At 46.0% G+C, this 23690-nt stretch overlaps 1 protein-coding gene across 1 annotated transcript in view; it reads right to left on the bottom strand.

Moving 5' to 3' along the window:
- The window catches only part of KIF7 (kinesin family member 7), a 138247-nt gene that overhangs the window by 34787 nt on the left and 79770 nt on the right, over positions 1 to 23690 (bottom strand). The window contains exons 11-13 of the mRNA XM_030203433.1: positions 13049 to 13251; positions 11970 to 12167; positions 8017 to 8142 (exon numbers count right to left, since the gene is read on the bottom strand). Coding sequence (XP_030059293.1) covers positions 8017 to 8142; positions 11970 to 12167; positions 13049 to 13251 — 527 coding nt within the window. The remainder of the gene's footprint in view (positions 1 to 8016; positions 8143 to 11969; positions 12168 to 13048; positions 13252 to 23690) is intronic.

Below are 23690 nucleotides of genomic sequence, written 5' to 3'. Positions count from 1 at the left end.
AGCCACGTCCACGATGGGGGCGTCGAGAGGTAGACTCCCTGGCCCGCATCGGCGAAGCTCCCTCCGCCGACGTAGTCGGGGAGCCTTCCTGGGAGGTGGCCGCGGTCGGCACCGCACGCGGTACCGACGTCGGGGACCTCAACCTGGGCGATGGGCCAGCCGGCGCCACTCTCGACGGCACCGGAGGCGCAAGCACCGCCGGTACCGGAGGGGTAGGGCGCAACAGCTCTCCCAGAATCTCTGGGAGAACGGCCCGGAGGCTCTCGTTTAGAGTGGCTGCGGAGAAAGGCTGAGAGGTCGATGCAGGCGTCGACGTCAGAACCTGTTCCGGGCGTGGAGGCTGTTCCGGGCTGTCCAGAGCGGAGCGCATCGACACCTCCTGAACAGAGGGTGAGCGGTCCTCTCGGTGCCGATGCCTGCTGGGTGCCGAATCCCTCGGCGACCCAGAGCTCTCGGTGCCGACACGGGGAGGAGACCGGTGTCGATGCTTCTTCGATTTCTTCCGAAGCATGTCACCGGAGCTCCCCGGCACCGACGAGGAGGACGTCGAATCCATCCGTCGCTTCCTCGGGGCCGAGACTGAAGAAGGTCGATCTCGGGGGGGCTGTACCGCAGGAGCCCTCAGGGTAGGAGGAGACCCACCCGAGGGCTCACCGCCACCAGCAGGGGAATGGACAGCCCTCACCTGCACTCCACCCGATGCACCACCGTCCGACGACATCAGCAGACGAGGTCCTGGTACCACCGACGTCGATGCAGCTATCCGATGTCTCGGCGCCGATGCAGAGGCCCGATGCCTCGATGCACTCGATGCAGGGGCGGCCGAGGAAGATGGTCTGGACGCTGACGACGTCGATGCACTCGAAGATCCCGGTGCCGATGCCGACGAAGAGCCCGAGAACAACACGTTCCACTGGGCTAATCTCGCTACCTGAGTCCGCCTTTGAAGCAGGGAACACATACAGTTCTGAGGGCGGTGCTCGGCCCCCAGACACTGAAGACACGACGAGTGTCGATCAGTGAGCGAGATAACCCGGGCGCACTGGGTGCACTTCTTGAAGCCGCTGGAAGGCTTCGATGTCATGGGCGGAAAAATCACGCCGGCGAAATCAAAAGCCGAAATGGCGAAATTTGGAGCACCAAATTTTAGAGGGAGAAAAAATCTCGACCGAGGCCGAAAAGAGGCCTACCCCGACGACGAAAGAAAACTTACCGGGGCGAAAAAGCTAGAAGTACGGGGAGGATTTACACGAAACCCGGCGAGGGGTTTTCGGAGCACTTCCCGACGAGGACAAAGCTTTCCCGAAGGAAAAAAACACGTTCAAAACAAATTGGACGCGCGAGGTCAACTTTCCGGGGCTCGACACGGCGAAAACACGACCGTACCGAGTGCGGACAAAAGAAGACTGGCCGGCTCGAGCCGGTTTCGGGCGGGAAGACGGCCGCGCATGCGCGGTGCGCGCGGGCGCGCGAGGGCTAGCAAAGGACTTTGCTAGTGAAGTTTCCGATTGGAGGGGCTGCCGTGGACGTCACCCATCAGTGAGAACAAGCAGCCTGCTTGTCCTCGGAGAATATATAGCACGTATGGAGGAACAACAGATTTATCCAGCTGAGAAGTTTAGGGCTGTTAAGTGCTGGAAACGTTTTTTGGATGACATTTTCTTTCTATGGACTGAGTCTGAATATGAACTGGATGAATTTATTGAATGGCTAAACAGTTTGGATGACAATATCAAATTTACTAAATCAGCGAGCAAGCAAAAAATGGAGTTTTTGGATATGATGGTATTTAAAGATCAAGGGAGATTGAAGACATCATTATATAGAAAGCCTGTAAGCCGTAACACTCTTCTTCAGTTTAGAAGTTACCATCCGTATAAATTGAAATATAGCCTTCCCATTAGTCAATTTTTACAAATTCGAAGAGTATGTTCTGATTTGAATGACTTTAAACAAAAAGCGAAAGAGCTCAGCCAGAGATTTGAGGAGAGGGGCTATCCGAAAGCTGCAATAAGAAAAGCATACCTGAGGGCGCGTTTTGCGCAGCGCCCACTCCTGTTAGAAGATCACAAGAATATGCAGCAGGAGAGAATTACTTGTGTGTTGCCATATACAGAGATTAGCAAAAGACTAGTGGTCTATATAAGACAACATTGGCATATTATCCAACTATATGGAGGGTTTGAGGAATATCCCATGATAGCTTATACCAAAGGGAAAAAGATAGGGGAAACATTAGCTGGCAATAAGTTTGGGAAACCTGTGGGAAGGAAGAAAGGTGGTGAACATAAGGAATGTGGGAAATGCCAATGGTGTAAGCTTACTATAAAAGGATCTGATTGGATACCCCCGGGGAGGGGGAAAAAATTGACAGCAAGGGATGTTACAGATTGTAATTCGCGAAATATAGTTTATGTGATAATATGCCCGTGTCAACTTATGTATATTGGGAGATTGAGTAGACCTATAAAAGTGAGGTTAACTGAGCACAAATCTAAGATTACGACGAGAAACTGCCAAGCCCCGATTGTAGAACATTGGCTTGAGAAAGGACATAGAATAGAAGATATGCAATGGCGAGTATTGGAACATGTGCATGTGGGCAGGGAGGGAGGATCAGTGAAAAAACTTTTGAATTACAGAGAGCAATGGTATATATATTTTTTGAAAACAGTGACCCCACAGGGACTTAATGCTGAGTTAGAATGGGCTACCTTAATATAAGGAGCTACCTTAATGTAATGGGGAATTGTGATTGGTCCATCGGACTCAGGGGGTGGAGACATCAATAGGAGAAGGAGAAGCTAAAAGGACAGAGTAGGAAGCCGTCGGCCATCTTAGCAGGAGGAAATCCAGAAAGAAAACATTGCGAGGCTGGTACTAAGAACGGCTAAGGGTAGGTTGGACGTATGGTTTAGAATAAAATATGGGGTATAGTTTGGGGAGACAGCTGGGTATTTGTAAAATACGGGACCTGTGCTGCCTCCTTAAAGAGGATGTTTTAATGCACTTATATTTATGTATTTTTTAGGGGAGCCCTTGAAACAGCCTTTTAGGGCGAAACATGCATGTCGGGCATTGTTGAACCCCTGGTCTGACCGTTCAGTGCAAGTTAAGTATTGCTTATAAGCAACTTAGAGATTAAAAAGTAAAATGAACAGTTAAATAAGTAAATGAAGAAACAGTTTAATAAAATATTATCGCCAGTGAGGATTTGGGTGCTGTTGAATGTCCAATAAAAGAGTGAAGTTGGTCATGTGCACTGCTGAGGCGATAAAAAACATATGAATGATCTCTATATGATATATGGTTAAGGTGGAGGTTAAAATCATATATGAGCCTTGTTAGGGGAGTAGTTACAGTTGAAGGGCTCTTAAAGAGAGAGTTAGTAGTGCCAAGTACGTGATATTTTTTTCTTAGTCATTTTTCTATATATTGCTTTATTTGGTGAGTATATTTCTTTTGGCATTTCCTTATTGCTTTTTAGGTTTCATATTTTACACATATATACACATTTTTTTGAAGCCCTTATGTTTTGTTTGCTTCCAGTCTCCAATATTTATTCACTGGTCTCCAGCATTAATTCACCATGCTTTTAATTACTGAGATTGTATTCCTATGTTCTTACCGTTCAGTGACTGTCACTGTGTTATTTATAATAGATGCTGCATTAGTGGATGGTTTCAGTGTTATATTTATCTGCCATTACCAACTGTTACTGGCATGTTATCTTTATTCATCAATGTTTTATTGTTAACTAGTAAAAAAGGCCCGTTTCTGACACAAATGAAACGGGCGCTAGCAAGGTTTTCCTCGGAGTGTGTATGTTTGGGAGAGTGTATGTGAGAGTGACTGTGTGAGAGACAGAGTGAAAGTGTGAGTGTGTGTGTATGAGAGAGAGAGAGAGAGAGTGAGTCTGGGTGTGAGGGTGTTTGTGAGAGAGCGTGTGTGTGAGAATGAGAGTGTGTGCAAGTGTGTATGTGAGACACAGTGTGAGAGAGAGTGTGTGTGTGTGGGCGAGAGAGAGAGTGTGTGTGAGACACAGATTCTCTGTGAGAGTGAGTGTATGAGACCAAGCGAGTGTGTGAGTGACTGTGTGGCACATAGAGAGTGATTGTGATACAGTGTGAGACAGAGTGTGTGAGAGTGAGAGTCAGAAAGACATTGTATATGAGAGAGAGAGTGTGAGCCGTGCCCTCCCAATCCATGGCCATCTGTCCCCTGCCCCCTCCATTCATCCTTTTCCAGCAATTCCCCTCTCTCCCTGAGCCCTGCCCTCCCAATCCATGGCCATCCATGTTTCTCTGTCACCTGCCCCCTCCATTCATCCCTATCCAGCATTTCCCCTCTCTGCCTGAGGCCTGCCCTGCAATCCATATCCATCCATGCCCATCTGTCCTCTCCATTCATCCCTATCCAGCAATTCCCCTCTCCCTGTCCTGCCCTTCCAATCCATGCCCATCCATGCTCCTCTGTCACCTGGCCCCTCCATTTTTCCCTATCCAGCATTTCCCCTCTCTGCCTGAGGCCTGCCCTGCAATCCATATCCATCCATGCCCATCTGTCCCCTCCATTCATCCCTATCCAGCAATTCCCCTCTCCCTGAGTCCTGCCCTTCCAATCCATGCCCATCCATGCTCCTCTGTCACCTGGCCCCTCCATTTTTCCCTTTCCAGCATTTCCCCTGCCTGAGGCCTGCCCTGCAATCCATATCCATCCATGCCCATCTGTCCCCTCCATTCATCCCTATCCATCAATTCCCTTCTTCCTGAGTCCTGCCCTTCCAATCCATGCTCCTCTGTCACCTGGCCCCTCCATTTTTCCCTTTCCAGCATTTCCCCTCTCTGCCTGAGGCCTGTCCTGCAATCCATATCCATCCATGCCCATCTGTCCCCTCCATTCATCCCTATCCATCAATTCCCCTCTTCCTGAGTCCTGCCCTTCCAATCCATGCTCCTCTGTCACCTGGCCCCTCCATTTTCCCTTTCCAGCATTTCCCCTCTGTGCCTGAGGCCTGCCCTGTAATCCATATCCATCCATGCCCATCTGTCCCCTCCATTCATCCCTATCCAGCAATTCCCCTCTTCCTGAGTCCTGCCCTTCCAATCCATGCTCCTCTGTCACCTGGCCCCTCCATTTTTCCCTTTCCAGCATTTCCCCTCTCTGCCTGAGGCCTGCTCTGCAATCCATATCCATCCATGCCCATCTGTCCCCTCCATTCATCCCTATCCATCAATTCCCCTCTTCCTGAGTCCTGCCCTTCCAATCCATGCCCATCCATGCTCCTCTGTCACCTGGCCCCTCCATTCATCCCTATCCAGCATTTCCCCTCTCTGCCTGAGGCCTGCCCTGCAATCCATATCCATCCATGCCCATCTGTCCCCTCCATTCATCCCTATCCAGCAATTCCCCTCTCCCTGAGTCCTGCCCTTCCAATCCATGCCCATCCATGCTCCTCTGTCACCTGGCCCCTCCATTTTTCCCTTTCCAGCATTTCCCCTCTCTGCCTGAGGCCTGCCCTGCAATCCATATCCATCCATGCCCATCTGTCCCCTCCATTCATCCCTATCCATCAATTCCCCTCTTCCTGAGTCCTGCCCTTCCAATCCATGCTCCTCTGTCACCTGGCCCCTCCATTCATCCGTATCCAGCAATTCCCCTCTCTGCCTGAGGCCTGCCCTCTCAATCCATGGGCATCCATGCTCCTCTGTCCCCTGCCCCCTCCATTCTTCCTTTTCCTGCAATTCCCCTCTCTTCCTTCCATGACCCCCCCTCGCATCCATGCTCCTCTCTCTCCCATGTCCCAGCCTGGCCCGCCCTCTTGTTCCCCCCCCCCCCCCCTTCGCATCCATGCTGTTTTTCTCCTACCCTCCTGCTCCCAGTGTTCAACTTTGCTGCCCACCCTCTTCTATCCCTCCAACATCCCTTTTTTTTTTTTTTTAAAATTTACATCCGTGGTGGCGGTTTCGGCAGCGCAGCGTCAGGGAAGGGGGCGGCGTTTCCGACGTCTAGCCTTCCCTTCGCTGTTCCGCCTTCTTCTGACGTCATCATTGACGTCAGAAGAAGGCGGAACACAGCGAAGGGAAGGCTACAGACGTCGGGAGCGCCGCCCCCTTCCCTGACGCTGCGCTGCCGAAACCGCCACCACGGAGGTAAATCTAATATACTGAAACGCACCGTGCGTGGGTGCGATCAGTTTGTTGTTTTTTTTTTCTGCCCTCGCGATCCGTTTATTTTTCCCCGCCCTCGACGTCATGATGTTTGACGCGAGGGCGGGGCAGCGAGTCTTGGTCAGTGGCTTCACCACCACGAACTTACGAACCGTCTGGGAGTCTGAGTGACTTCAGAACGTTGTCCTCAGAACGTTGAGGGTGCCTTTTATTATATTAGATATGAATATTTACCTCTGCTTTCATTATTTATTTATATATTGGAGAATTTATGTGGCCATTGCATTGATTTTTTTGTCAGTATTTGAATGTTCTTTTAGATAACTATGTCAATTGTTTTTGATGTTATGAATTTATGTCAATTGTCATTTTACTTTGTATGTGAGATTAAAAAAATCATCAATCAGGATATTATTTTAAATTTTCATTTATATTCTAAATGCTTCATAGTTGTCACGGAACGCCTAGCACCTGGACCTGACTGGGATTAACCCTATGGCCACCTGGAGGGTCTGTCCTCAGCACTGCTCAGGCCCGCCTGCACCTGGGCATGTGCTCTATTCTAGCATCTCCTCCCACCAACTAGGTCCTGCTTCTGGGCGAGTCTCCCACTCTCAAGTTATTCCCCAGTGATTTCTAGGACACTGGGGCTGCACTCCCAGGGGTCCCACAGTTCCTAGAAAGCACCCACAGACCCAAAACACAAACCACCAGGATTCTTAATCAGTCCAGGACAAACAGAGCTAATAAATGAATTGATTCATTATAATGAAAATTTTGAACAGTGAATGATATAAAACAGATGGAAAAGCAACGAACAATAACAGGTAACTGAATAAGGATCAATTTTAAAACTATCTGAACACTTTGTTACTAACTAGGTAGCACCTGGGGAGTTTCAGGAAATTAACTGCTCACAAGTCTTGAACAGGATCTCAGGACTGAGATGTTTCTCCTCTGTACCCCCAAGCTGAGATTAAAGAAAATCCAGTACCTCCTGGCTAGATTTAACTCCAGGGCCAATCAGAGCCCATGGCACCAACTTAAGTATCTGGGCAATGGTACTGCACATTGCTTTTCACCAAGCTTAATCTGGAAACAAAAAAGGGCTCTTTTTACTAAGCCGCTCTGTAGGCGCGCTAACTTTTCAGTGCACGCTAATGCTAGAGACACCCCTATATTCCAATGGGTGTCTCTAGCGTTAGCCTCCACTGCATGCAAATCTCTCTTATGAATATTTATTGTGGATATCCTGAAAACCCGACTGGCTTGGGTGCATCAGGATCAGGTTTGGGAACCACTGGCATATATTCTCAACTAAGGAGAGGAAGAGTGGAGAGAGAATAGACATACCTCTGCAGGCAGGGGTGGTTCTGGTCCCTGGACTTTTCTTTTTGTTTTCTGCTTACTTATCAGAGCAAAAATCTTCCTTAGAAGCCATTGAACTTGCATATTTGACATGCCTCTTTCTAATCATTTTGGCCCTAGGCACATACCTAATTTGCCTATGCCTTAATCCTGCCCTGTATATAGGCATGAAAACCCATTATGTAGTTCCCTGCATAGGTGTAGTTTGGGATGGACATGGGGGGGGGGGGGGGGGGAGCACGCCAGAACCCTCCCAAATGTTGCAGGTGCTACTGCTGAATTGGTCCCTCTCCCCTAACTGTCAATACAGGTTCCTTATTCTTTGTCCCCCCATCCCAGCAAACTAAATCTATGGCTTCCTGGGCATATAAAGCAGGGGTGGAGGACACAGAAGACTTTAAATGTACTTTCAAAGAAGCATGAAATGCTGTCAAACCTTGGTCTAACACTGACCAGATTCTGCCGAAGCCTGCCATACCTGATGCTGTTCCAGGCTGATGACAGAGCCATTGCTGCCGCTCCTCCTCTGCCTCTGAAATGCTGCTATCTCTTCTGTCTTGATCCTCAGAATCTTCTGATGTTGCTCATGCTTTAGTTCCAGTTCCTAATGATATACAACAAATTTTTAAAATGTATGCTAGCTCCATGCTGGAATCTCAGAAAAGTGCTGGATGTGTTTTGCTGTACTAGGTATTAAACACTAGATCCGTACTTCCCAAATTTTTATCCAGAAATGGGGGAGTAGCCTAATGGTTACTGCAGCAGCCTGAGAATCAGGGGAACTGATTTCAGTTCCTACTGTAGCTCCTTGTGACACTTAACCCACCATTGCCCCAGTACAAAATACGTACCTGTATATAATATGTAAACCATTTTGATTGTAACCACTGAAAAGCGGTAAATCAAACCCCACACCCTTTCCCCTTACACAAAAATGAAAACCAAAAGTAAACCTTCAACTCCCTTCCTTCCCTCATCATACAGAGGGGGCTGAACCCATGAACTGATTCATAGGCCCCATGTTGACAGCCACTATTGGGTACAGGTCGTAGTGGAGGTCCAGAGAGAAGGGGAGCAGCCCTGTGACCCCATTTGGGATCCTAACCTTCAGTCTATGAACCACTGCACTAGATAATGTAAGTATAAGCAAAGAGGAGGACACAGGTAATGATCACAACTTAATGATATTAAGGGACTTAGTTAGTAAGGTGGGCTACTATTAATCCAAATTATTAGTAACTAGGATTAACTGCATAAAATGGGGCCTGTGGTAAAATAACATGTGCTAACAGTAGCATAAGTTAACAACTAAACCCCTTATTTACTTAAAATGCAAATATCCTACTTTTCCATTTCCCAAAAAAAGTCCTAAGTAGTATATAGCACTATAAAAATATGAAAAAAAAAGTTAAATCTAAACTAAACCCCAGAAAATCCTGATATTTAGACCTTCTCTTTCACACTTTTTTCTATTAACCATAGAATGAAAAACACCAAGCAGAAAACAGCAACAGGCCCTTTGGATAAAAGTAGGAGGGTGTTTCTTTATATTTTAGTTGTGGTAGACTATGCTACTAGGTTTCCATGGGCTGTCCCATTGCGGACCATCTCCACAAGAACCATTGGCTGGGAACCAAGAAAAATATTTTGTCATGTTGTATTTCCGCGAGAAGTTCTCATTGATAGTGTAAGCAATTTTATGTCAGCCACTATGAGACAGTTACGGGATTCCTTTGGGATTAAACACCTCAGAACATCAGCATACCACCTCTAGACTAATGCCCTTGTGGAGCGCTTTATTAAAACCTTAGATGACATGCTTTACAAAGGGTTAGATGGCCAGCAGAACTGGGACAAATTACTTCCCTTTATTTTGTATGCTGCTAGGGAGCAAGTACAGGCCTCTCGGGGAGTGTCCCCTTTTGAACTTTTATCTAGAGGAATTCTAGATATTGTAAGGGAACGGATTACTGGAGAAGAATCAAACCCAGTGAACGTAATATTCTATTTGGAAGGCCTTAGGAGAAGGTTACATAGGGTAACTAAAGTAGTTGAACAGAACTTGAAGCAGAGCCAGAAAAAAGCAAAAAACATATTACAATTATAAGACTCAAGAAAGGGAGTTGAAACAATGGGGACCAGATATTAGTGTTAGTACCATCTTCTCCCCATAAGTTTATGGCCCAATGGAAGGGACCTATGAAAGTAAGAAGATAGGTAGGTCCCTTTTCCCACGAGGTCCAGAATGAGCGAGGAAAGGTTCAGACTTTCCACATTGAAGCCCTGGAAAGAGAGAGAGGTATGGATAACTCTATGTAAAGAAGATAAGGATGAGGATTGGGGGCCCAAATAAGTGACTTTAAGGAAACAGAAAATGTGGAGATGTGAGAGGATTTAACCCATCAGTAAAGGTGAGATTTGGAAGCAGTCCTAATGGACTTCCAAAATGTGGTTTCTCCAATACTAGGCCACACTCATCTACTAGAACATGAAATTATTACCCGACCTGGAAAAATAGTAAAGAAAAGGCCTTACTGTGTACTGGAGGCTAAGAGACAAGACGTGCAGGAGCAAGTAAAGGAGATGCTAGACATGGAGGTGATTGAGCCATCAAACTGCCTTTATTCTAATCTTATTGTGCTGGTCCCAAAACTAGATGGGAAGCAGCATTTCTGTACTGACTTCTGTCAAGTAAATTCTGTTTCACAATTTGATGCCTGCCTCATGCCTAGCGTAGATTAAATATTAGATCAGTTAGGTACAGCCCGCTATCTTTCCATTTAGACCTTACGAAGTGTTATTGGCAGATTCCACTAACTGCAATATCTCGAGTAAAAACAGCTTTCAGTACCCCAGGGGTCTTTATCAGTTCACATGTATGTCGTTTAGGCTCCCTGGAGCTTTGGCTACCTACCATCGCCTAGTAGATATCATTCTAAGGGAACACTGGACTATAGCTGGAACTCTGGAGCTGTAATGAAGACTAGAATGCTAGACTGTAGCTGGAGCTCTGGAGCTGTAATGGATTGTAGCAGAGCTCTGGAGCTGGAATGAAGGCAAGGCAAAGTAACAGGACAAGAAGCAAGGTAGGCAAGAGAACCAGATGAGCAGAAGGCAGGAAAAGGTGGACAGGCAGCAACACACGCTAGAAGAACTAAGCGACCTATTGCAAAGGCAAAGCAGCAAGGGTCTGCCTGAAGTACTCCCAATGTTGTGGAAGCCATTGGAGGGTGCCATGTCCATGTTGGCGCTGGACCCTTTAAAAGAGAAGCTATAGCGCAAATGCACCTAAGGGGGTTGGCTCCTGCCGGTGATGTGTTGAGGCTGGTCAAGGGAGTGTCTGAACGACTGGGGATGGCCACATGAACAGAGCACCATGATGGAGCCGGTTGCAGAGGTCCTGGAGACCCCCCCCCCCCCAAGGTGGGTTGGGGAACTGGGGCATGGAAATAGCCATGACAGATAGCTGAGTAGTTTTTGTCTGCATAGCATTTTTCATGGAATGAGATTGTTTGGGAACCTTCTTTATTGCCTAAAGACTCAGTCATAGATTTTTTATGCTTCAGGAAAAAGAAGAGGCATTAAGTTGTTTAAAAGAAAGGGACCTTCTTTTGAAAAGCAGTAAAGGAACTGATATGGAGGAGCTCATTTGCATAAAGCTCCCACAGTCCTTGGTTGGATTTTATTTTGAGGGGGGGGGGGGTCTATACAAAGAAAAGGAAACTGAAAGCTAGAAATTGCCAAAGTGGTGCATGTTGCCGCTAAGAGTTATGATGCCTTGACTATATGATCCTATTTCACTCTGTTAAGGGGAATACAAAATACTGACCCTGAAAAGGGGAAGTGTCCTATGGTGTAGACTGCTCTACTTCTTTCTTGTAGGAAAGCGCTGTTTTCTACCCCTTTGGATTCTTGCTGGGAGAGGCCCCATCATAGCAGCCAAGAAAGTGCCAAACCCACAAGGTTTAAAAATGCTTGAGGTTCTAGCAGCGGAAGGACAGGCTCCCTACCAGGCTCTGAATTGTGATAGTGCAGCAGACTACATGGTCAGGTTTACAGTAAGTGAAGCCGCTGAATGTCAACTGTACACACTTAAGAATCAATATTAGCCAGCAGCAATTCACCCTCATGACACAGACCCCCCTCCCTTGAGCAATGCCCTCCTTTCATGGCACAAACCCTCACAGCAGCCCTCCCCATCACGGCACCGGATACCCCCAAGCACTCCTCCATCGCGGCATCTGGAGACATGAGGTGGGAGCAAGTGGGTACTGCTTTTGCTCTACTAGACATGAGTGTACCCCAGTAAGCCCAGGGACTGGGTTGAGGGGGAGGCTGCCATGTGCTGGGCTCTTGCCCACAAGTGGGAGCCTCTCCGCCAGGGACAAGGGGTGCTTAGAGGGGGGATCACTATCTGTTTCTTGTCCTCACCTTGACTCTGTGTCTCCTCTTCTGCATTTCCATTTCCAGGCGACGCTTCTGTTCCATCTCCTCTTTCAGTTTCCTCTGAAGTTGTCCTTGCTGCTGCTTCATCAAATGCACATTCCTTTCCAGCTCCAGAATCCGCTTCTGGCTCTGAGAAGACAGTGACACGAGCTTTTCTGTGGCCTGTTTCTTCTTCTTCAGTACCTGCCAAGGGGAATACACATCAGAAACATACCAGTACCTGTATATAATAAAAGTAAATCACTTTGCCTGTACCACAGAAAGGCAGTATATCAAATCTTATTACCCTTCTTACTCTTTAGCACAGGAAAGCATCATGAGGAAAAGTAGGTAATGATCAGAAATCATTACCATCTGCAAGCAGTTGCATATCTATGTACGAGGGGGATGTGGGTAGGCTCAGTATTTTATTTATTTATTAGGATTTATTTACCGCCTTTTTGAAGGAATTCACTCAAGGTAGTGTACAATAAGAATAAATCAAACATGAGCAATAGGCAATTATAGCAGTACAAATGGTAAAAAAAGGTTTGGACAAGTTTCTGGAAGCAAAATCCATAAGCCATTATTAAGATGGACTTGGGGAAAATTTACTGCTTATTCCTGGGATAAGCAGCATGATGTATTTTACTCTTTTGGGATCGCTAGGTACTTGTGTGACCTGGATTGGTCACTGTTGCAAAAGGCATGCTGGGTTTGATGGACCTTTGTTCTGTCCCATTGCAGAGATGCTTATGTTCTTATATTAATTTTCACCAATATAAGAAATCATGGATGATCTCAGCAGCCTCATCATGAAGCAATAAAAAGCACTCCGCGAGGAATCCACGGGAATTGTAGTATAGATATACTTCACATCCATTTGGTCTCAAGGGCATGACGAAAGTTCAACATCAGAGAGAAGATTAAGTGAATGCAGGTGTGTGGTATGCTGTGAAATATTTCAGGAGACATGGAGTGTTACAGCAATCAGCAGGAACGAGATAGGGTAGTGCATGGGCACAGCAGCTCATACAGTAGTTGTTCAGTTAGTAATGAGAAATGACCACCATTGCTTTTCTAACCTGCACTTTGTTCTGTGCCACAGCTACTTTCTTGCGGTATTCCTGTACTTTGGATTTTTCTAGTGGGCTGCCGGGCTCCTTCTCCTCCAGCTCCTGCAGCTGCTGCTGACTTTCACTCAGTTCCTTATGCACCTGATCCGCTTCCTTCTCCAGCTCAGAGATTTTCAGGCAGTACTGCTTGTTCATTGCTTGGGCATCCTTCCCTGAAAGAGCACAAGCAAGAACAGATAATGAGTATCCACAACTTCCTAAAGCTGATCCACAACTGGAGCTACTCCCCCATCTATTCTTTTTTGAGGTTTTAACTTTTCTTTACTGATTTCATGCTGAAGTATATCATGAAGAGAAGCCACACTTAAATGAGCCTTTTGATATTTATTTAAAAAAAAAACCTAGAACCCGCTTAGCACCTAAGCAGCTAGCATAAAAACATACATAATAAAAATTACAAACAAAATAAAAATACAAAGGTGCTGTTACAATCATCTTCCATCATTTTTCTGTGAACCTCCATTAAATATTAAAACATGTCTGAACAAAAAGCTGTGTCTTTAACAGTTTCTCAAATTGCAAAACATGTCATCATAAACACAACTGGCCAGGTAAGGCATGCGGCGAAACAGGAAACTTTCATGCTTGTGATTTGTAATGTAGCCCTATGACATCTTTCTTCCCTTTAGTACATTTCCCTTGATTGGCCAGCAGGTGGTGTTTGACCTCTACATTATAGCTGTAGCAGAGGTCTGTTTTCTTTGTAGCTTACCTTCCCCAAAGGAAAATCTCTGAGAGGTAAAGTAACCTGCGGTGCCATTGGCCAAACACCCTTAGCGCTAATGCTCTGTGCCTTGATTGGCCCTGAAGCCAAAGCCCTAGCCCAGAATGTGCTAGAACTCAGTCTCAGTTGGGAGTGTGGGGGAGTGGACCTGTGTACTGAGTCCCTGTTCAATTCCTGTGAGCAGTTTGATCTCTCCAGGTACTACTAGGTAGTAATAAGGTGTTTAGTTACCTTTAATACTGAGTCCTTGTTATTTTACCTGTTTCCTTTTGCTGTTTACCACTTTTACCGTTCACTGTTCTACTTTCTTGGATAATAAACATATTAGTTTGTTAGCTCTGTTGTCCTGGACTGACTAAGAATCCTGGCAGTTTGTGTTCTCGGTCTGTGAGTGTTTTCTAGGAACTCTGAAACCACCTGGGAAATAACTTGTGGGTGGGAGACTCGCCCAGAGGCAAGCGGGACCCTCCAGGTGGGTGGAGGGTATGCCAGTGTAGGCGCACATACGCAGGTGCTAGCAGGACTGGGCAGGACTCTCCAGATGGCCACAAGGTTATCTCTAGGTGGGTGCTAGAGGAAGCGCTCAGGCATAACGAGGCAAGGCATTCTACATCAAGGGCCCTGCTATCGAAAATGCTGAAACCCTTGTCACAGCATAATGTGCAATTGTTACTAAATCCAGAGTTAGCTGCATTGCGAAGTCAGATCTGAAACCCCTACTAGAAGAAAAGATCTTAATGACAGATTGAAAATACCATAGCATCCTAACATATACAGTGTCACGGCCCTGGGAGGTGTCCCATGTCCCGACCTGGGGCCAGCAAACTGCACGGTGCATCTGGGGCTGATCCAGCGTCCCTTGCACAGTGCTGCGCCGATGGGAGTTAGTTTCCCTAGGAGCTTGTGCGTGCCGAAGAACCCTCTTTTGGAACCAGTCGTGGGAGATCTGTGGAGGCACGCTACAGTTCTCTTTCAGCCCGAGGGGGTATTTTAGGAGGCTCTTGACATTCCTTGTGTGCCTTTGCAATGGATCATTGTTCCTGGTCCTGCCAAGGTCTCCCGCTCCTGCCTTAAGTGTCTCCTGCTCCTGTTCTGCCTCAAGCATCTCCAGTTCCCGCCTTGCCTCAGCGTCTCCAGCACCTGCCGTTCCCAACTTGCCTCAGCATCTCCAGTTCCCACCTTGCCTCAGCATCTCCAGTTCCAGTCTTGCCAGATGCTAGGAATTATTAGGAAAGGGATGCTGATTAAGACCAAAAATACTATAATGCCTTTGCATCGCTCCATGGTGCATCTGCACCTTGAGTACTGTGTTCAGTTTTGGTCGCCGTAGCTCAAAAAAAAAATATAGCGGAAATAGAAAATGTTCAAAGAATAGCAACCAAAATGATAAAGAGGATGGAACTCCTCTTATATGAGGAAAGGCTAAAGAGGTGAGGACTCTTCAGCTTGGAAAAGAGACAGATGAGGGGAGATATGATTCAGGTCTACAAAATCCTGAGTGGTGTAGAAAGAGTAGAACAAGTAGATTTTTTACTCGTTCCAAAAGTACATAGACTAGGGGACACTCAAGGAAGTTACATGGAAATACTTAAACAGGAGGAAATATTTTTTCACAACGACTAGTTAAGTTCTGGAACTCTTTGCCGGAGAATGTGGTAACAGCGGTTAGTATATCTAGGTTTAAAAAAGGTTTGGACAAATTCCTGGAGGAAAAGTCCATAGTCTGCTATTGAGGCAGACATGGGAAGCAACTGCTTGCCCTGGGATTTGTAGTGTTGCCACGATTTGGGTTTCTGCCAGGTACTTGTGACCTGGCCTGGCCACTGTTTTTAAAACAGGATACTGGGATACATGGACCATTGGTCTGACCCAGTATGGCTAATCTTATGTTCTTAAACTGTTTCAATACTGGTGTAATATAATGAAATTTAGAAACTCCTGCAACCAACCTTGTGGCAGCATTCTGCACAATTTGTAGAGCTTTAACTTGACAGCTAGACACACCCAAGTAGAGAGAATTACAATAATCCATTTTAGATACCACTATACTCTGCACCACACTCCTAAAATCCTAGATTCAGTAAATGGTGCTTAAAAATTGGTGCCATAAATGCCACTCAGAGATGAGGAATCATTATAGAATAGCTTTGAGTGCTGATTTGGCACCCAAATTTGAGCTCCAGGACTTACGCTTGCTGAAACCAGGAGTAATTTCTGGTGCCCAGTCTGGGAGCACATCCCCGATATTTTATAACACTGCGCACAAATTTTAGGAATGCCGCTGACTCACCTAGCAATTGGCTCATTAGCCAATTTAGTTGGGCACGCATCTTGGATCGGTGTCCTGGGGATAGTGCCTACATGGAATAAAACCCGTCAGCGTTTAAATAACTAATGAATGTGAATGATTACTTAATGAATGTGAATGATTATTTAGTTAATTCCCTGAACTTCCCTAACTCCTGCCCCTTCCCTCCAAATCCTATTTATTTATTAGGATTTATTTACCGCCTTTTTGAAAGAATTCACTCAAGGAGGTGTACAGTAAGAATCAGTCAAGCATAAACAATAGACAATTACAGAAGTAAAAAATATTCACATAACAATACAAAGTATGGCACAGTATACTACTTACAATGCCAACACAATACGTAATAGAATATTTTAATAGCCAGCATAGGGTATAAGCAAAGATGGAACATATAGATAGGCAAGGAGTAAGAGGAGTTAGAAACTAAGGTGACTAATTTAAAGAAAGTTGCACATGAGGTCAAAGAGATGAATAAATGTTATCTCAGTTAGGGTAGGAGTGGATAAACATGTCCTGCTGCAGTATGTGCAGCCCGTGTCACTCCTTGTGTGTGTGAGACTAAGAAGTTAGTTACTTCTTCCATCGAGTAATGTCTTTGGAGAGGGTGTGGTTAGGGATACCCCTTGGGAGGACCTTAGTGTTCTTGGAGGTGTGTAGCGGGTCATCCTGTTCTTCAAGTACTTGGGGCCAATTCCTTTAAGGGCCTTGAAGATTAGACATAGAGTTTTACATTTAGCCCTGTACTGTACTGGTAACCAATGAAGTTTTTGCAAAAATAGTGTGATGTGGTCTCGTCGCTTGCAACCTTCTATGAGTCTTGCTGCAGTGTTCTGAATCAAGACTCTTTGTAATCATACCACTGTAGAGTGCATTACAGTAATCCAGTCTTGATGTTATCATGGCATGCACAACTAGGATGAGATTTTCCTTCTCGATGTAAGGACAGAGGCAGCGCAGTTGTCGCAAATAGTAGAAGCAGCCCTTGAAGATTGCTTGGATTTGGGAAATCAGAGTAAGTATTGAATCTAACTGTATTCCAAGGTTCCTGACTTGTGATTTAAGTTCATAATTCCCAAAAGAGACTTTGATTTCAGGTACCTGTCCACTTGTGTTAGGGACCCAGAGAAGCTCGGTTTTACTTGAGTTCAGGCAAAGTTTGTTGTGCTTAGCCCATTTTGAACTGATGTTGGACAGTTAATCAGTTTATTCAGGGTTGCAGGTAAGTTAGGTTCAATGGGTATGAGTAGCTGCACATCATCTGCGTAGACGTAGAACTGAGTGTCCGTTGACCAAATTAGCTCGGTTAGTGGCTTGAGGTAAATATTGAACAGAATGGTTGACAGCATCAATCCATGTGGTACCCCACAGGTCAGTGCCCATGGTGGCGATGAGGTGCTGCCTAACATTATGGGTTGTTGCCTATCTGATAGATAGGATCTGAACCAGGCAAGTACTGTTCCACTGATACCTGTTTCTGTCAGTCGTGCTAGCAAGTGAATGATACATACCTGTAGCAGGTGTTCTCTGAGGACAGCAGGCTGATTGTTCTCACGACTGGGTTGACGTCCACGGCAGCCCCCACCAACCGGAACAAAACTTCGCGGGCGGTCCCGCACGCAGGGCACGCCCACCGCGCATGTGCGGCCGTCTTCCCGCCCGTGCGTGACCGTTCCCGCTCAGTTGAATGACAAGCAAAAATGAAGAAACGCAACTCCAAAGGGGAGGAGGGAGGGTAGGTGAGAACAATCAGCCTCCTGTCCTCGGAGAACACCTGCTACAGGTATGTATCATTCACTTTCTCCGAGGACAAGCAGGCTGCTTGTTCTCACGACTGGGGTATCCCTAGCTCTCAGGCTCACTCAAAACAAGAACCCAGGTCAATTGAACCTCGCAACGGCGAGGGTATAACAGAAATTGACCTACGAAGAACAACTAACTGAGAGTGCAGCCTGACCAGAATAAATTTGGGTCCTGGAGGGTGGAGTTGGATTTACACCCCAAACAGATTCTGCAGCACCGACTGCCCGAACCGACTGTTGCGTCGGGTATCCTGCTGGAGGGAGTAATGTGATGTGAATGTATGGACAGATGACCACGTTGCAGCCTTGCAAATCTCTTCAATAGTGGCTGACTTCAAGTGAGCCACCGACGCTGCCATGGCTCTGACACTATGAGCCGTGACATGGCCCTCTAGAGTCAGCCCAGCCTGGGCATAAGTGAAGGAAATGCAATCTGCTAGCCAATTGGAGATGGTGCGTTTCCCGACAGCGACCCCTATCCTGTTAGGGTCGAAAGAAACAAACAATTGGGCGGACTGTCTGTGGGGCTGTGTCCGCTCCAAGTAGAAGGCCAATGCTCTCTTGCAGTCCAATGTGTGCAACTGACGTTCAGCAGGGCAGGTATGCGGTCTGGGAAAGAATGTTGGCAAGACAATTGACTGGTTAAGATGGAACTCCGACACCACCTTCGGCAGGAACTTTGGTTGGGTGCGGAGCACTACTCTGTTGTGATGAAATTTGGTATACGGAGCATAAGCTACCAGGGCTTGAAGCTCACTGACCCTACGAGCTGAAGTAACTGCCACCAAGAAAATGACCTTCCAGGTCAAGTACTTCAGATGGCAGGTATTCAGTGGCTCAAAAGGAGGTTTCATCAGCTGGGTGAGGACGACGTTGAGATCCCATGACACTGCAGGAGGCTTGATAGGGGGCTTTGACAAAAGCAAGCCTCTCATGAATCGAACGACTAAAGGCTCTCCAGAGATGGCTTTACCTTCCACACAATAATGGTAAGCACTAATCGCACTAAGGTGATTCCTTACTGAGTTGGTCTTGAGGCCAGACTCTGATAAGTGCAGAAGGTATTCAAGCAGGTTCTGTGCAGGGCAAGAACGAGGTTCTAGGGCCTTGCTCTCACACCAAACGACAAACCTCCTCCACTTGAAAAAGTAACTCTTTTTAGTGGAATCCTTCCTAGAGGCAAGCAAGACACGGGAGACACCCTCAGACAGACCCAACGAAGCGAAGTCTACGCCCTCAACATCCAGGCCGTGAAAGCCAGAGACTGAAGGTTGGGGTGCAGCAACGCTCCGTCGTTCTGCGAAATGAGAGTCGGAAAACACTCCAATCTCCACGGTTCTTCGGAGGACAACTCCAGAAGAAGAGGGAACCAGATCTGACGGGGCCAAAAGGGCGCGATCAGAATCATGGTGCCGCGGTCTTGCTTGAGCTTCAGTAAGGTCTTCCCCATCAAAGGTATGGGAGGATAAGCATACAGGAGGCCGGTCCCCCAATGAAGGAGAAAGGCATCTGACGCTAGCCTGCCGTGTGTCTGAAGTCTGGAACAGAACAGAGGCAGCTTGTGGTTGGTCCGAGAGGCGAAAAGGTCCACCGAGGGGGTGCCCCACTCTCGGAAGATCTTGCGTACCACTCGAATGGAGCGACCACTCGTGCGGTTGCATGAATCTGCTCAGTCTGTCGGCCAGACTGTTGTTTACGCCTGCCAGGTACGTGGCTTGGAGGAGCATGCCGAACTGGCAAGCCCAACGCCACATCCCGACGGCTTCCTGACACAGGGGGCGAGATCCGGTGCCCCCCTGCTTGTTGATGTAATACATTGCAACCTGATTGTCTGTCCGAATTTGGATAATTTGACAGGACAGCCGATCTCGGAAAGCCTTCAGTGCGTTCCAGATCGCTCGGAGCTCCAGGAGGTTGATCTGAAGATCCTTTTTCTGGAGGGACCACAGACCCTGGGTGTGAAGCCCATCGACATGAGCTCCCCACCCCAGGCGAGATGCATCCGTCGTCAGCACTTTCGTGGGCTGCGGAATTTGGAATGGACATCCCAGGGTCAAATTGGTCCGAATGGTCCACCAGTGCAGTGAAGTGTGGCAACTGGTGGAGAGGCGGATGACATCTTCTAGATTCCCGGTGGCCTGAAACCACTGGGAAGCTAGGGTCCATTGAGCAGATCTCATGTGAAGACGAACCATGGGAGTCACATGAACTGTGAAGGCCATATGACCCAGAAGTCTCAACATCTGCCGAGCTGTGATCTGCTGGGATGCTCTGGTCCGGGAAGCCAGGGACAGGAAGTTGCTGGCCCTCGCTTCGGGAAGGAAGGCCTGAGCTGTCTGAGTATTCAGCAGAGCTCCTATGAATTCCAGAGACTGGGCTGGCTGGAGATGGGACTTTGGGTAATTTACCACAAACCCCAGCAGCTCCAGGAGGTGAATAGTGCACTGCATGAACCGGAGAGCTCCTGCCTCCGAGGTGTTCTTGACCAGCCAATCGTCGAGGTACGGGAACACGTGCACTCCCAGCTTGCGTAGATATGCCGCAACCACCACGAGGCACTTGGTGAACACCCGTGAGGCAGAGGTGAGCCCAAAGGGCAGCACACAATACTGAAAATGCCGTGTGCCCAGACGGAATCTGAGATACTGTCTGTGAGCTGGCAGTATCGGGATGTGTATATGTATGCATCCTTTAAATCCAGGGAACATAGCCAATCGTTTTTCTGAATCATTGGCAGAAGGGTGCCCAAGGAAAGCATCCTGAACTTTTCTTTGACCAGGAATTTGTTCAGGCCTCTCAGGTCTAGGATGGGGCGCATCCCCCCTGTTTTCTTTTCCACAAGGAAGTACCTGGAATAGAATCCCTGCCCGGGTGGTACGGGCTCGACCGCATTGGCGCTGAGAAGGGCGGAGAGTTCCTCTGCAAGTACCTGCTTGTGGTGGGAGCTGAAGGATTGAGCTCCCGGAGGACAATTTGGTGGAGGGGAGGCCAAATTTAGGGCGTATCCGCACCGCACTATTTGGAGAACCCACTGGTCGGAGGTTATGAGAGGCCACCTTTGGTGAAAAAATTTTAACCTCCCTCCGACTGGCAGATCGTCTGGTACGGACACTTTGATGGCGGCTATGTTCCCATGGATCCAGTCAAAAGCCCGTCCCCGGCTTTTGCTGTGGAGGCGCAGGGGGCTGCTTAGGCGCACGCTGTTGACGAGAACGAGCGCGCTGGGACTGTCCCTGAGCCTGACGAGGCCTTCGGGCCGGCTGGGTGTACCTACGCTTGGTAAAGGCATAGGGCGCAGCCTGCCGGGCCCGGGAAAAATGTCCACCTGCTGAGGTGGATGCTGAAGGCGCCCGGTGGGAGAGCTTGTCGAGAGCGGTTTCCCGCTGATGCAGTTGGTCCACCAGCTGCTCGACCTTCTCGCCAAAAATGTTATCCCCCCGGCAAGGTACATCGGCCAGTCTCTGCTGGGTGCGGTTGTCCAGGTCAGAGGCACGCAGCCATGACAGCCTGCGCATCACTATACCTTGGGCCGCAGCACGAGATGCCATGTCACAGGTGTCATAAATACCCCTGGACAGGAACTTTCTGCACGCCTTCAGCTGCCTGACCACCTCCTGAAAAGGCCTGGACTGCTCCGGCGGGAGCTTGTCAACCAGGTCCACCAGTTGCTTCACATTTATTCCGCATGTGGATGCTCGTGTAGAGCTGGTAAGACTGGTTGCGGGTCACGAGCATGGAAGATTGGTAGGCCTTCCTCCCAAACGAGTCCAGAGTGCGAGACTCCCGCCCCGGGGGCGCCGAGGTGGTATCCCTCGAACTCCGTGCCCTCTTGAGAGCAGAGTCCACGACCGCCGAGTCATGAGGCAATTGGGGCCGCATTAACTCTGGGTCCGAGTGGATTCTGTATTGGGACTCAGCTTTCTTGGGAATGGTGGGATTAGATAGTGGATATAACAAAAGAGAGGGAACAAAGTACAAACTAAAGTCCAAACAAAAAAAACAGCACCACGGGCCTTTAAAAATGGAACACAGTTCTTTAATGAATGAGCCTTGACAAAAAGACCCGACACGGGCCGTGTTTCGGTGACTAGCACCTGCGTCAGGGGTCTACATAGAATACAAAACATAGAAATAATATATTAAAAAAAATTTTTTTTAAATATAATGAGTAAAACCAAAGATTAATATTTAGACTCATCAAGCATACATATATAAGCCTATATAAACACCTAAAGCATTTAATATTTTAACATTGCATTTAATATTTTAACATTCTCATATATTATTATATAGTAATTTGAAAATAAATGGATAATTAATCAAAACCAAAATGGTAACTCACCACAGTGATGACGTGGAAAACTTGGGGAATAACTCGAATATATTCCTCTACAATATATTATTCCTTACTTTTGGACAAAAAAAATTTTCATATATTAATATTATATGTTTAAAATGCTTATTTTAATTATTTATAATATATTTTATAAAAAGGTCATATTATATAATACTGGCTATAACTAAATTTCATATTCATAAAAGCTTAAACTAACAGGTCAAAAATAATTTTTTAAAACATTTTAAAATATACAATAAATTTCAAACATTACACTGATAATATCATAAACCTTCAAAAACATTCAAATCAGCACAGAAATGAATAAATATATACATCTTCAAATATAAAAAAGCCAAAACTATAATATCTAGTGGCATTACTTGATCTTAATTTTAAAAAAACAACATTTTGTCACTATATGTGTATGTGTATACACATACACACACACATACACACACATATATATATATATATACATATATATATATATATATACATATATATACACACATACACATACATACATACATACACACACACACACACACACACATACACATATACATATGTATGTGCGTGTGTGCATGTACACACACATATATATTGTAGCATTAACAGGGCTTCTATTATCTTTTGTAGCTCTGGGTATATTTGTTTCGTTATCTGCCAATTACAATTAATTATGTACATTTTATTTGTAACTGCTAATGGTATTTTAGCTAGTGACAAAATACCTTTAAAATTTGCATTTATTTTGTTATCTGCCAATCACAATTAATTATACAAATGGCATCTTGAATAGTGACAAAGGGTTAACAGGGCTTTTGTTCACATACATATGTTTCTCACACATGCTGATGTGTATGTATACACATACACATATAGTGACAAAATGTTGTTTTTTTAAAATTAAGATCAAGTAATGCCACTAGATATTATAGTTTTGGCTTTTTTATATTTGAAGATGTATATATTTATTCATTTCTGTGCTGATTTGAATGTTTTTGAAGGTTTATGATATTATCAGTGTAATGTTTGAAATTTATTGTATATTTTAAAATGTTTTAAAAAATTATTTTTGACCTGTTAGTTTAAGCTTTTATGAATATGAAATTTAGTTATAGCCAGTATTATATAATATGACCTTTTTATAAAATATATTATAAATAATTAAAATAAGCATTTTAAACATATAATATTAATATATGAAAATTTTTTTTGTCCAAAAGTAAGGAATAATATATTGTAGAGGAATATATTCGAGTTATTCCCCAAGTTTTCCACGTCATCACTGTGGTGAGTTACCATTTTGGTTTTGATTAATTATCCATTTATTTTCAAATTACTATATAATAATATATGAGAATGTTAAAATATTAAATGCAATGTTAAAATATTAAATGCTTTAGGTGTTTATA

The sequence above is a fragment of the Microcaecilia unicolor genome, chromosome 5 (assembly GCF_901765095.1).
Source record: "Microcaecilia unicolor chromosome 5, aMicUni1.1, whole genome shotgun sequence".
Classification (NCBI taxonomy): Eukaryota; Metazoa; Chordata; class Amphibia; order Gymnophiona; family Siphonopidae; genus Microcaecilia; species Microcaecilia unicolor.
This window is presented reverse-complemented; position numbering and strand designations above follow the sequence as displayed.